At 47.9% G+C, this 13,442-nt stretch overlaps 1 protein-coding gene across 1 annotated transcript in view; it reads right to left on the bottom strand.

The window, feature by feature from the left end:
* Window positions 1-13,442, bottom strand: part of LOC112237890 (chromodomain-helicase-DNA-binding protein 4) — a gene marked incomplete in the record, with an annotated part of 82,449 nt that overhangs the window by 53,057 nt on the left and 15,950 nt on the right. Inside the window, 10 exon segments of the mRNA XM_042304975.1 lie at window positions 2,568-2,676; window positions 2,811-2,978; window positions 3,067-3,123; window positions 3,215-3,461; window positions 3,557-3,660; window positions 7,030-7,059; window positions 7,062-7,185; window positions 7,267-7,411; window positions 7,896-8,029; window positions 8,261-8,352. Coding sequence (XP_042160909.1) covers window positions 2,568-2,676; window positions 2,811-2,978; window positions 3,067-3,123; window positions 3,215-3,461; window positions 3,557-3,660; window positions 7,030-7,059; window positions 7,062-7,185; window positions 7,267-7,411; window positions 7,896-8,029; window positions 8,261-8,352 — 1,210 coding nt within the window.

Genomic DNA, 13,442 nt, shown 5'->3' with positions numbered 1-13,442 from the left:
TACAGAGTGAGGTTGGTACAGAGTGAGGTTGGTACAGAGTGAGGTTGACTGAGGTTGGTACAGAGAGACGTTGGTACAGAGAGACGTTGGTACAAAGTGAGGTTAGTACAGAGTGAGGTTGGTACAGAATGACGTTGGTACAGAAGAGGTTGGTACAGAGTGACATTGGTACAAAGTTAGGTTGGTACAGAGTGACGTTGGTACAGAGTGACGTTGGTACAGATTGAGGTCGGTACAGAGTGAGGTTGGTACAGAGTGAGGTTGGTACAGAGTGAGATTGGTACAGAGAGACATTGGTACAGGGTGAGGTTGGTACAGAGTGACGTTGGTACAGAGAGAGGTTGGTACAGAGAGAGGTTGGTACAGAGAGAGGTTGGTACAGAGAGAGGTTGGTACAGAGTGACGTTGGTACAGAGTGAGGTTGGTACAGAGAGACGTTGGTACAGAGTGAGGTTGGTACAGAGAGAGGTTGGTACAGTGAGGTTGGTACAGAGTGACCTTGGTACAGAGAGAGGTTGGTACAGAGAGAGTTTGGTACAGAGAGAGGTTGGTACAGAGAGACGTTGGTACAGAGAGACGTTGGTACAGAGTGAGGTTGGTACAAATAGACGTTGGTACAGAGGGACGTTGGTACAGAGAGAGGTTGGTACAGAGAGACATTGGTACAGAGTGAGGTTGGTACAGAGTGAGGTTGGTACAGAGTGAGGTTGGTACAGAGTGAGATTGGTACAGTGTGAGATTGGTACAGAGAGACGTTGGTACAGAGTGACGTTGGTACAGAGTGACGTTGGTACAGAGTGACGTTGGTACAGAGAGACGTTGGTACAGAGAGACGTTGGTACAGAGTGACGTTGGTACAGAGTGACGTTGGTACAGAGTGACGTTGGTACAGAGAGACGTTGGTACAGAGAGACGTTGGTACAGAGTGAGGTTGGTACAAAGAGACGTTGGTACAGAGAGACGTTGGTACAGAGTGAGGTTGGTACAAAGAGACGTTGGTACAGAGAGACGTTGGTACAGAGTGAGGTTGGTACAGAGTGAGGTTGGTACAGAGTGAGGTTGGTACAGAGTGAGGTTGACTGAGGTTGGTACAGAGAGACGTTGGTACAGAGAGACGTTGGTACAAAGTGAGGTTAGTACAGAGTGAGGTTGGTACAGAATGACGTTGGTACAGAAGAGGTTGGTACAGAGTGACATTGGTACAAAGTTAGGTTGGTACAGAGTGACGTTGGTACAGAGTGACGTAGGTACAGATTGAGGTCGGTACAGAGTGAGGTTGGTACAGAGTGAGGTTGGTACAGAGTGAGGTTGGTACAGAGAGACATTGGTACAGGGTGAGGTTGGTACTGAGTGACGTTGGTACAGAGAGAGGTTGGTACAGAGAGAGGTTGGTACAGAGAGAGGTTGGTACAGAGAGAGGTTGGTACAGAGTGACGTTGGTACAGAGTGACGTTGGTACAGAGTGACGTTGGTACAGAGAGACGTTGGTACAGAGTGAGGTTGGTACAGAGAGGTTGGTACAGTGAGGTTGGTACAGAGTGACCTTGGTACAGAGAGAGGTTGGTACAGAGAGAGTTTGGTACAGAGAGAGGTTGGTACAGAGAGACGTTGGTACAGAGAGACGTTGGTACAGAGTGAGGTTGGTACAAATAGACGTTGGTACAGAGGGACGTTGGTACAGAGAGAGGTTGGTACAGAGAGACGTTGGTACAGAGTGAGGTTGGTACAGAGTGAGGTTGGTACAGAGTGAGGTTGGTACAGAGTGAGATTGGTACAGAGTGAGATTGGTACAGAGAGACGTTGGTACAGAGTGACGTTGGTACAGAATGACGTTGGTACAGAGTGACGTTGGTACAGAGAGAGGTTGGTACAGAGAGAGGTTGGTACAGAGAGAGGTTGGTACAGAGTGACGTTGGTACAGAGAGACGTTGGTACAGAGTGAGGTTGGTACAAAGAGACGTTGGTACAGAGTGACGTTGGTACAGAGAGACGTTGGTACAGAGTGAGGTTGGTACAGAGTGAGGTTGACTGAGGTTGGTACAGAGAGACGTTGGTACAGAGAGACGTTGGTACAAAGTGAGGTTAGTACAGAGTGAGGTTGGTACAGAATGACGTTGGTACAGAAGAGGTTAGTACAGAGTGACATTGGTACAAAGTTAGGTTGGTACAGAGTGACGTTGGTACAGAGTGACGTTGGTACAGATTGAGGTCGGTACAGAGTGAGGTTGGTACAGAGTGAGGTTGGTACAGAGTGAGGTTGGTACAGAGAGACATTGGTACAGGGTGAGGTTGGTACAGAGTGACGTTGGTACAGAGAGAGGTTGGTACAGAGAGAGGTTGGTACAGAGAGAGGTTGGTACAGAGTGACGTTGGTACAGAGTGACGTTGGTACAGAGTGACGTTGGTACAGAGAGAGGTTGGTACAGAGAGAGGTTGGTACAGAGAGCGGTTGGTACAGAGAGCGGTTGGTACAGAGAGCGGTTGGTACAGAGAGCGGTTGGTACAGAGAGAGGTTGGTACAGGGTGAAGTTGGTACAGAGGGACGTTGGTACAGAGTGAAAGGATACTGTATGATGCCAGCCAGCAGCCAGTAGTCATGGCGACGATGCCAGATCTCAAATGTCTTCTTGGTGACGGTCGCCGCCCTCTCCTCGTTCTGCCACAGAGAGTGGAGCTCTGGAGAGAGAGAGAGATGTTAAGAGAGACTGAAAATGAACAAAGGACAGTTTGCATCCCCCTGTCCCCCAATGGTTACTAGTTAAGGTTAGGGAGTTGGGGAGGGATCGCTGATCCTAGATCTGTGTGTGTACCTGTGAATCCTCCGTCTGCGATGTTGAACATGAACCTCTGCTTGGTAGCCTTCTTCTTCTCCTCACTCACATTCACCACTGCTGCTGCCACTCCTTCTTTACTGTTCTCTCCATTCTGCAGCTTGCCAGACTCCTCGGTCTTCAAACCATCTTTCTCCTCTTTTTGCTCTGAAGGGAGGAAGAATACTGGGTTAGCACCATATGTTTGTTCTTGTGTGTGTGTCCATAAATGTGTGTAAGGAACAGAAGAACCTACCTTTCTTGTCCTCTACAAGAGGACTGGTGTCCATCTTCTCCTCTTTGCTCTCCTCCACTATAACAGAGAGAACGCAGGTCAGGGGTCACAACCACAGGAGACATGACCTTAATACAGTATCTGTGTCACCCTGACTGTCCCGACTGACCTTTAGGCTTGGCCTCCTCTGACATTGCTGTGGCCTCTGACCCTTCACCTTTGACCTCAGTGGGGGAATCGTTCTCCTTGTCTGCAGTCTCCTTTTGGGTTTCCTTGGTTTCCTTCTCTTCAGTCTCTTTATCCTCCTTCTCTTCTGTGTCTTTGTTCTTTTCTTTGTCATTCTCTGTGGTGGAGGACTCTCCCTCTGCCTCTTTCCTTTCAGAGCGTTTTTCCATCTCGTCAGGGATTTCAATAATCTGTGAGGAGGAAAAGGGGTCAGGATTAGGGTAGTGATGGGATGACATCACAATCTGAGCGGAGGGTGCAGTATAATGTAATAAAGAATGTTCACCTCTGGGTCTTCTGTCTTGCTGTGCACCCTGCCGTCCTTTTCTGCCTCTCCCTCCTTCTTTACCTCTGTCTCCTTGCCAGTGTCTTCAGACTTAGTGAGGTCCTCTGTTAGCGACAAAGAGAGCATGAGAGAAGGATTGAGTATATTTCCATCTTACTGTGTTTGTGTGTGTGTGTGTCTGTGTGTACCTGGGGCGGGGATGTTGGGCTGTCTGTGTGTGTGTTTGTGTGTGTACCTGGGGCAGGGATGTTGGGGCTGTGTGTGTGTGTGTGTGTGTGTACCTGGGGCAGGATGCTGGGCTGTGTGTGTGTGTACCTGGGGCGGGGATGTTGGGCTGTGTGTGTGTGTGTGTGTACCTGGGGCAGGGGTGTTGGCCTGTGTGTGTGTGTGTGTACATGGGGCAGGGTGTTGTGCTGTGTGTGTGTCTGTGTGTGTACCTGGGGCGGATGTTGGGCTGTGTGTGTGTGTGTGTGTGTGTGTGTGTGTGTGTGTGTGTGTGTGTGTGTGTGTGTGTGTGTGTGTACCTGGGGCGGGGTGTTGGGCTGTGTGTGTGTGTGTGTGTGTGTGTGTCTGTGTGTGTGTACCTGGGGCAGGTGTGTGTGTGTGTGTACCTGGGGCAGGGGTGTTGGCCTGTGTGTGTGTGTGTGTGTGTGTGTGTGTGTGTGTGTGTGTGTGTGTGTGTACATGGGGCAGGGGTGTTGTGCTGTGTGTGTGTGTCTGTGTGTGTACCTGGGGGCGGGATGCTGGGCTGTGTGTGTGTGTGTGTGTGTGTGTGTGTGTGTACCTGGGGCGGGGGTGTTGGGCTGTGTGTGTGTGTGTGTGTGTGTGTGTGTGTGTGTGTGTGTGTGTGTGTACCTGGGGCGGGATGTTGGGCTGTGTGTGTTTGTGTGTGTGTGTGGGGCAGGGATGTTGGGCTGTGTGTGTGTGTGTGTACCTGGGGCAGGGTGTTGGGCTGTGTGTGTGGGGCGGGATGTTGGGCTGTGTGTGTGTGTGTGTACCTGGGGCAGGGGTGTTGCCTGTGTGTGTGTGTGTGTGTGTGTGTGTGTGTGTGTGTGTGTGTACCTGGGGCAGGGGTGTTGTGCTGTGTGTGTATGTGTCTGTGTGTGTGTGTGTGTACCTGGGGCGGATGTTGGGCTGTGTGTGTGTGTGTGTGTGTGTGTGTACCTGGGGCAGGGGTGTTGGGCTGTGTGTGTGTGTGTGTGTGTGTCTGTGTGTGTGTGTGTGTGTGTGTACCTGGGGCGGGGTGTTGGCTGTGTGTGTGTGTGTGTACCTGGGGCGGGGGTGTTGTGTGTGTGTGTGTACCTGGGGCGGGGTGTTGGGCTGTGTGTGTCTGTGTGTGTGTGTGTGTGTGTACCTGGGGCGGGGATGTTGGGATGTGTGTCTGTGTGTGTGTGTGTGTGTGTGTGTGTCTGTGTACCTGGGGCGGGGGTGTTGGGCTGTGTGTGTGTGTGTGTGTGTACCTGGGGCGGGGGTGTTGGGCTGTGTGTGTGTGTGTGTGTGGGGCGGGGTGTTGGGCTGTGTGTGTGTGTGTACCTGGGGCAGGGTGTTGGGCTGTGTGTGTGTGTGTGTGTACCTGGGGTGGGGTGTTGGGCTGTGTGTGTGTGTGTGTGTGTGTGTGTACCTGGGGGGCGGGGTGTTGGGCTGTGTGTGTGTGTGTGGGGTGTTGTGTGTGTGTGTGTGTACCGGGGTGGGTGTTGGGCTGTGTGTGTGTGTGTGTGTGTGTGTGTGTGTGTGTGTGTGTGTGTGTGTGTGTGTGTGTACCTGGGGCGGGGGTGTTGGGCTGTGTGGGTGTGTGTGTGTGTGTGTGTGTGTGTGTGTACCTGGGGTGGGGGTGTTGGGCTGTGTGTGTGTGTGTGTGTGTGTGTGTGTGTGTGTGTGTGTGTACCTGGGGCGGGGTGTTGGTGTGTGTGTGTGTGTGTGTGTGCTGTGTGTGTGTGTGTGTGTGTACCTGGGGCAGGGGTGTTGGGCTGTGTGTGTGTGTGTGTGTGTACCTGGGGCGGGGGTGTTGTGTGTGTGTGTGTGTGTGTGTATGTACCTGGGGCAGGGGTGTTGGGCTGTGTGTGTGTGTGTGTGTGTGTGTGTGTGTGTGTGTGTGTGTACCTGGGGCGGGGTGTTGGGCTGTGTATATGTGTGTGTGTGCGTGTGTGTGTGTGTGTGTACCTGGGGCAGGGGTGTTGGGCTGTGTGTGTGTGTGTGTGTGTGTACCTGGGGCGGGGGTGTTGGGCTGTGTGTGTGTGTGTACCTGGGGCGGGGGTGTTGGGCTGTGTGTGTGTGTGTGTACCTGGGGCGGGGATGTTGGGCTGTGTGTGTGTGTGTGTGTGTGTACCTGGGGTGGGGTGTTGGGCTGTGTGTGTGTGTGTGTGTGTGTGTGTGTGTGTGTACCTGGGGCGGGGTGTTGGGCTGTGTGTGTGTGTGTGTACCTGGGGTGGGGGTGTTGGGCTGTGTGTGTGTGTGTGTACCTGGGGTGGGGGTGTTGGGCTGTGTGTGTGTGTGTGTGTGTACCTGGGGCAGGGGTGTTGGGCTGTGTGTGTGTGTGTGTGTGTGTCTGTGTGTGTACCTGGGGTGGGGTGTTGGGCTGTGTGTGTGTGTGTGTGTGTGTGTGTGTGTGTGTGTGTGTGTGTGTGTGTGTGTGTGTGTGTGTACCTGGGGTGGGGGTGTTAGGCTGTGTGTGTGTGTGTGTGTGTGTGTGTGTGTGTGTGTGTGTGTGGGGGCAGGGGTGTTAGGCTGTGTGTGTGTGTGTGTGTGTACCTGGGGCAGGGTGTTGGGCTGTGTGTGTGTGTGTGTGTGTGTGTGTGTGTGTGTGTGTGTGTACCTGGGGCGGGGTGTTGGGCTGTGTGTGTGTGTGTGTGTGTGTGTGTGTGTGTGTGTCTGTGTGTGTACCTGGGGTGGGGGTGTTGGGCTGTGTGTGTGTGTGTGTGTGTGTGTGTGTATGTGTGTACCTGGGGCGGGGGTGTTGGGCTGTGTATATGTGTGTGTGTGCTGTGTGTGTGTGTGTGTGTGTGTGTACCTGGGGCAGGGGTGTTGGGCTGTGTGTGTGTGTGTGTGTGTGTGTGTGTGTGTGTGTGTGTGTGTGTGTGTGTGTGTGTACCTGGGGCGGGGTGTTGGGCTGTGTGTGTGTGTACCTGGGGCGGGGTGTTACTGTGTGTGTGTGTGTGTGTGTGTGTGTGTGTGTGTGTGTGTGTGTGTGTGTGTGTGTGTGTGTGTACCTGGGGCGGGGTGTTGGGCTGTGTGTGTGTGTGTGTGTGTGTGTGTGTGTGTGTGTGTGTGTGTGTGTGTGTGTGTGTACCTGGGGCAGGGGTGTTGTGTGTGTGTGTGTGTGTGTGTGTGTGTGTGTGTGTGTGTGTGTGTGTGTGTGTGTGTGTACCTGGGGCAGGGTACCTGGGGCAGGGGTGTTGGGCTGTGTGTGTGTGTGTGTGTGTGTGTGTGTGTGTGTGTGTGTGTGTGTGTGTGTGTGTGTGTGTGTGTGTGTGTACCTGGGGCGGGGGTGTTGGGCTGTGTGTCAGCGGGGTTCCAGTAGAAGGTGTTTTGACATCCTCTCCAGCAGCGATGGCTGCCAGCCTCCTGTTCTCCTCCAGCTCCATCATCCAGGGCATGGACCACTGGCCGTTCACATGCTCAAACTCCTGCACCTGGACATCAAAACAATCAATACATACACCAATTAGATGAAAACAAAACAACAAATGATCAATTGATAACACATTGCTTACTTTCTTCCTGATCAATGACATCACGCCGATGCGTGTAAGGACGTGTTGTCGTGACAACCCCTCGCGTGGAACCCCGTCAGCGAAGGTCTCTGCTCCGTCAGCCCCCGGCTCACAGAGATGACGCATGAAGAGAGAGACATACGCCCTGAGAGGGAGAGAGAATACTGTTATACGGACCCCTGGGAACACACACACACATAAATACTGCAGACACACATAAATAGATATAACATCGACATTAACCTCTCTAGGGTATTTGGGACGCTTAGCGTCCCACCTGGCCAACATCCAGTGAGATTGCAGAGGGCCAAATTCAAATACAGAAAAACTCATTATAAAAATTCAGAAAAGATACAACTATTTTACATTGGTTTAAAGATGAACTTCTTATGAATCCAACCACGGTATCAGATTTGAAAAATGCCTTACAGCAAAAGCATACCGTACAATTATAAATCAGTTCTGTTATACTCACAGACATTATTGTAACAGTTTTGGAAACAAATCTACTAATTATATGCATATCCTATCTTCTGGGCCTGAGTAGAGAGATGTTTAATTTGGGCATGCTTTTCATCCAAAATTCTAAATGCTGCCCGTACCCTAGAGAAGTTAACACAAAGACTCACTTGAACTCTTTCTCAGACTTCCCCCTGAGGTCTCTGACCAGCCACTGGGTGGTGAAGGCATCCTGAGGAGGCATCCCATAGCGCATCACTGCATTCAGGAAAGCCTTTCTCTGGCGCGCATTGAAGCCCAACACCTGTGTGTGTGTGTGTGTGTGTGTGTGAGAGAGAGAGAGGGGGGGGTTAGAGCAACATACACACTGAAAGAGACAAAAGACAAGTGGTAAAGAGAGAGAGGAAAATGTGCAGGCAGAAGTAGACATGGTGAAAGAAAAGACTGCTTGTTGAGGGAGATATGAAGAGAACAATGTCGATTTTTATTTTGAGTGACAGACGGTGAGAGAGACTGATAGAAGCTGCAGTCTGACCTCAATGTTGCCTCCCACTCTGGCCAACAGGGGGGGCAGTGGTTTGTCCCTTTCGTTCCTCAGCCCCTTGCGGCTTGGCCTGCGGGTGTTGGCTGGTTGGATGGAGAAACACAGGTCATGTCATGTTAGTCTCACACACACACTTCAGTCGTGGCCAAAGTTTTGAGAATGACACAAATATTAATTTTTACAAAGTCTGCTGCCTCAGTGTCTTTAGATATTTTTGTCAGATGTTACTACGGAATACTGAAGTATAATTACAAGCATTTCATAAGTGTCAAAGGCTTTTATTGACAATTACATGAAGTTGATGCAAAGAGTCAATATTTGCAGTGTTGACCCTTCTTTTTCAAGAGCTCTGCAATCCGCCCTGGCATGCTGTCAATTAACTTCTAGGCCAAATCCTGAATGATGGCAGCCCATTCTTGCATAATCAATGCTTGGAGTTTGTCAGAATTTGTGGGGTTTTGTTTGTCCACCCTCTTGAGGATTGACCACAAGTTCTCAATGGGATTAAGGTCTGGGGAGTTTCCTGGCCATGGACCCAAAATGTTGATGTTTTGTTCCCCGAGCCACTTAGTTATCACTTTTGCCTTATGGCAAGGTACTCCATCATGCTGGAAAAGGCATTGCTCGTTACCAAACTGTTCCTGGACGGTTGTGAGAAGTTGCTCTCAGAGGATGTGTTGGTACCATTTTTTATTCATGGCTGTGTTCTTAGGCAAAATTGTGAGTGAGCCCACTCCTTGGCAGAGAAGCAACCCCACACATGAAATGTCTCAGGATGCTTTACTGTTGTCATGACACAGGACTGATGGTAGAGCTCACCTTGTCTTCTCCGGACAAGCTTTTTCCGGATGCCCCAAACAATCGGAAAGGGGATTCATCAGAGAAAATGGATTTTACCCCAGTCCTCAGCAGTCCAATCCCTGTACCTTTTGCAGAATATCAGTCTGTCCCTGATGTTTTTCCTGGAGAGAAGTGGCTTCTTTGCTGGCCTTCTTGACACCAGACCATCCTCCAAAGGTCTTCGCTTCACTGTGCGTGCAGATGCACTCACACCTGCCTGCTGCCATTCCTGAGCAAGCTCTGTAGTGGTGGTGCCCCGATCCCGCAGCTGAATCAACTTTAGGAGACGGTCCTGGCGCTTGCTGGACTTTCTTGGGTGCACTAAAGCCTTCTTCACAACAATTGAACCGCTCTCCTTGAAGTTCTTGATGATCCAATAAATGGTTGATTTAGATCCAATCTTAGTGGCAGCAATATCCTTGCCTGTGAAGCCCTTTCTGTGCAAAGCAATGATGACGGCACATGTTTCCTTGCAGGTAACCATGGTTGACAGAGGAAGAACAATGATTCCAAGCACCACCCTCCTTTTGAAGCTTCCAGTCTGTTATTCAAACTCAATCAGCATGACAGAGTGATCTCCAGCCTTGTCCTCGTCAACACTCACACCTGTGTTAACGAGAGAATCACTGACATGTCAACGGGTCCTTTTGTAGCAGGGCTGAAATGCAGTGGAAATGTTTTTTGGGGATTCAGTTCATTTGGATGACAAAGAGGGTTTTTGCAATTAATCTGATTTATCTTCATAACATTCTGGAGTATATGCAAATTGCCACCATACAAACTGAGCCAGCAGACTTTCTGAAAATTCATATTTTTGTCATTCTCAAAACTTTTGGCCACGACTGTACACTCACACACAGAAAATACACACATATTAATGTGTACTGACACACACACAATTCATCCTGCAATAGAGTTGGGGTAAACTCCCTACATCACTATATGAGATTTTGATTGAATGACCCCTCAAAACAGTATGGAATTGTGTGCTATTTTACCTCTCTACCAGATGTTTTTAGCAAGGCTTTGCAATTTTTACAACCAATTGCAGATACAAGTTGCAGACAGACCTACTTGAAATAGTGTACCATAGAATATGACATGATAAGGGATTCAAACCCTGTATTGTCTGAAAGACATATATTGACTGATACATTGTTGCTGCATCACCAGTGAACTTGCTGAAAAACTAATTGCAAGGAGGCAATGGTGTGTATCATTAGTTCACATCTCAGCAAACAGTTGCAAACGGAAAACGGTTTGCAATGTAGCACAATAAAACAGTTTATATATTGAAAAAATCAGGAAGGTACCTCCCGTTTTGTTCTAAGTGAATACATCCCTGATATTAGCGAAAGTTAGCTAATAGCTAACTTTAACGATTTGCACATCGCTACAACACAGTATGTAGCCATACTATTACATTTGAAATGTCTCTATTCATTTGGAACTTCTGTGAGTGTCATGTTTACTGTTAATTTTTTATTGTTTATTTCACTTTTGTTTATTATCTATTTCACTTGCTTTGGCAATGTTAACATATGTTTCTCATGCCCTTCGAATTGAATTAGTAGATATCGTATTCACAGACGATGCTGCTACTTCTCGATATATCTGATCTTGAAAGAGCACTCACTCACTGACTGTAGCAATCGAAATGGGCAGATGATCGAAAGGAACACCTCAATAACGAAAAATGTAATCGCGAGTAGCTACTGTATCTGTCGCGCTGTAATAAAATCCGCTTCGAATGTTCTGTGACGCGAACATCAACCGAGGCAAGTGAACATCAGATTAAACTTCTGTCAACGTGTTTACCGTTTAGCATGGAAATATTTACGATTATGACGATTTAGAGTCCCTTACTCAGGGTGAAATCTGCTGTCATTACTGTTTTATCTACCACCATGGAGCAATCTGCCGTTCAATCAATAGATCAATGGTTCGAACCCAGACAACAGCATGTCACATTTCTGACCAACATTGTATGAATTCTTGTTTTCCCACCAAAACGCTTCTTTATATAGAATATATATTGTCTTTCTTACATAATACATACACACATACAGTCAGCCACCAATTGTGCAAGTTCTCCCACTTAAAAAGATGAGAGAGGCCTGTAATTTTGTATCATAGGTACACTTCAACTATGACAGACAAAATTAGGATAAAAAAAAATCCAGATAATCACATTGTAGGATTTTAATGAATTTATTTGCAAATTATGGTGGAAAATAAGTATTTGGTCACCTACAAACAAGCAAGATTTCTGGCTCTCACAGACCTGTAACTTCTTCTTTAAGAGGCTCCTCTGTCCTCCACTCGTTACCTGTATTAATGGCACCTGTTTGAACTTGTTATCAGTATAAAAGACACCTGTCCACAACCTCAAACAGTCACACTCCAAACTCCACTATGGCCAAGACCAAAGAGCTGTCAAAGGACACCAGAAACAAAATTGTAGACCTGCACCAGGCTGGGAAGACTGAATCTGCAATAGGTATAGCTTGGTTTGAAGAAATCAACTGTGGGAGCAATTATTAGGAAATGGAAGACATACAAGACCACTGATAATCTCCCTCGATCTGGGGCTCCACGCAAGATCTCACCCCATGGGGTCAAAATGATAACAAGAACGGTGAGCAAAAATCCCAGAACCACACGGGGGGACCTAGTTAATGACCTGCAGAGAGCTGGGACCAAAGTAACAAAGCCTACCATCAGTAACACACTACGCCGCCAGGGACTCAAATCCTGCAGTGCCAGACGTGCCCCCTGCTTAAGCCAGCACATGTCCAGGCCCATCTGAAGTTTGCTAGAGAGTATTTGGATGATCCAGAAGAAGATTGGGAGAATGTCATATGGTCAGATGAAACCAGAATAGAACTTTGGGGAAAAACTCAACTCGTCGTGTTTGGAGGACAAAGAATGCTGAGTTGCATCCAAAGAACACCATACCTACTGTGAAGCATGGGGGTGGAAACATCATGCTTTGGGGCTGTTTTTCTGCAAAGGGACCAGGACGACTGATCTGTGTAAAGGAAAGAATGAATGGGGCCATGTATCGTGAGATTTTGAGTGAAAACCTCCTTCCATCAGCAAGGGCATTGAAGATGAAACGTGGCTGGGTCTTTCAGCATGACAATGATCCCAAACACACCGCCCGGGCAACGAAGGAGTGGCTTCGTAAGAAGCATTTCAAGGTCCTGGAGTGGCCTAGCTAGTCTCCAGATCTCAACCCCATAGAAAATCTTTGGAGGGAGTTGAAAGTCCGTGTTGCCCAGCAACAGCCCCAAAACATAACTGCTCTAGAGGAGATCTGCATGGGGGAATGGGCCAAAATACCAGCAACAGTGTGTGAAAACCTTGAGAAGACTTAGAGAAAACATTTGACCTCTGTCATTGCCAACAAAGGGTTTATAAGTATTGAGATAAACTTTTGTTATTGATCAAATACTTATTCTCCACCATAATTTGAAAATAAATTCATTAAAAATCCTACAATGTGATTTTCTGGATTTCTTTTCTCATTTTGTCTGTCATAGTTGAAGAGTACCTATGATGAAAATTACAGGCCTATCTCATCTTTTAAGTGGGAGAACTTGCACAATTGGTGGCTGACTAAATACTTTTTGCCCCACTGTATGTCCTGGATGATTTTTGTGCGAATTTATTCTACACCAGACTTTTTACCTGCAACCCTTCCATTTCAAAACACTTGTAGTTTAACCAAATGTCATGTTGACCACAATCATATATTAACTTAACAATGATTGGATATCCATAAACTCAAAGAATGGATGTAATCACAAGTGCATTCAACTGTTTCTTCGAATTTTATGTATGAGCACCACACTATAAACCTCAAAATAAGAATTTGAACAGATCCTCAAAAAGAACATGGATGATTAACTGTACAGAATTGATATATTCTGACCATGTTGCTGCCCTCTCTTACAAATCGATGCAGGAGTTAGTCTGTTTCTGTATAATCTGTAGGGGCCGTTTGAAAGACGTTTGCATGGGACACAGCTTCGTGACACTCCAGGTAGAACTGACATTAACCACAGATCTATAATCAGATTATTCTATGCCCAATCCTAAATGAACCATTAGGTGGATGAACATATATCTAACCCTGTATCAGTAGTTGGGGCTTACCGGCCCTTCTAACTTAAGTCGGCCATTAAGTATTTGTTTGTGCTTCTGCTTACTTAGACTTGTAGTGTGGAATAGTTTCGTACTATTATAATTTAATTGGCCTGATATAACTGGCTAACAGAATCAGTTGCTCTCTCTCGCGCTCATTCTCACACACAAATGCTTACACTCT

Source organism: Oncorhynchus tshawytscha, linkage group LG23, assembly GCF_018296145.1.
Source record: "Oncorhynchus tshawytscha isolate Ot180627B linkage group LG23, Otsh_v2.0, whole genome shotgun sequence".
Taxonomy (NCBI): Eukaryota; Metazoa; Chordata; class Actinopteri; order Salmoniformes; family Salmonidae; genus Oncorhynchus; species Oncorhynchus tshawytscha.
This window is presented reverse-complemented; position numbering and strand designations above follow the sequence as displayed.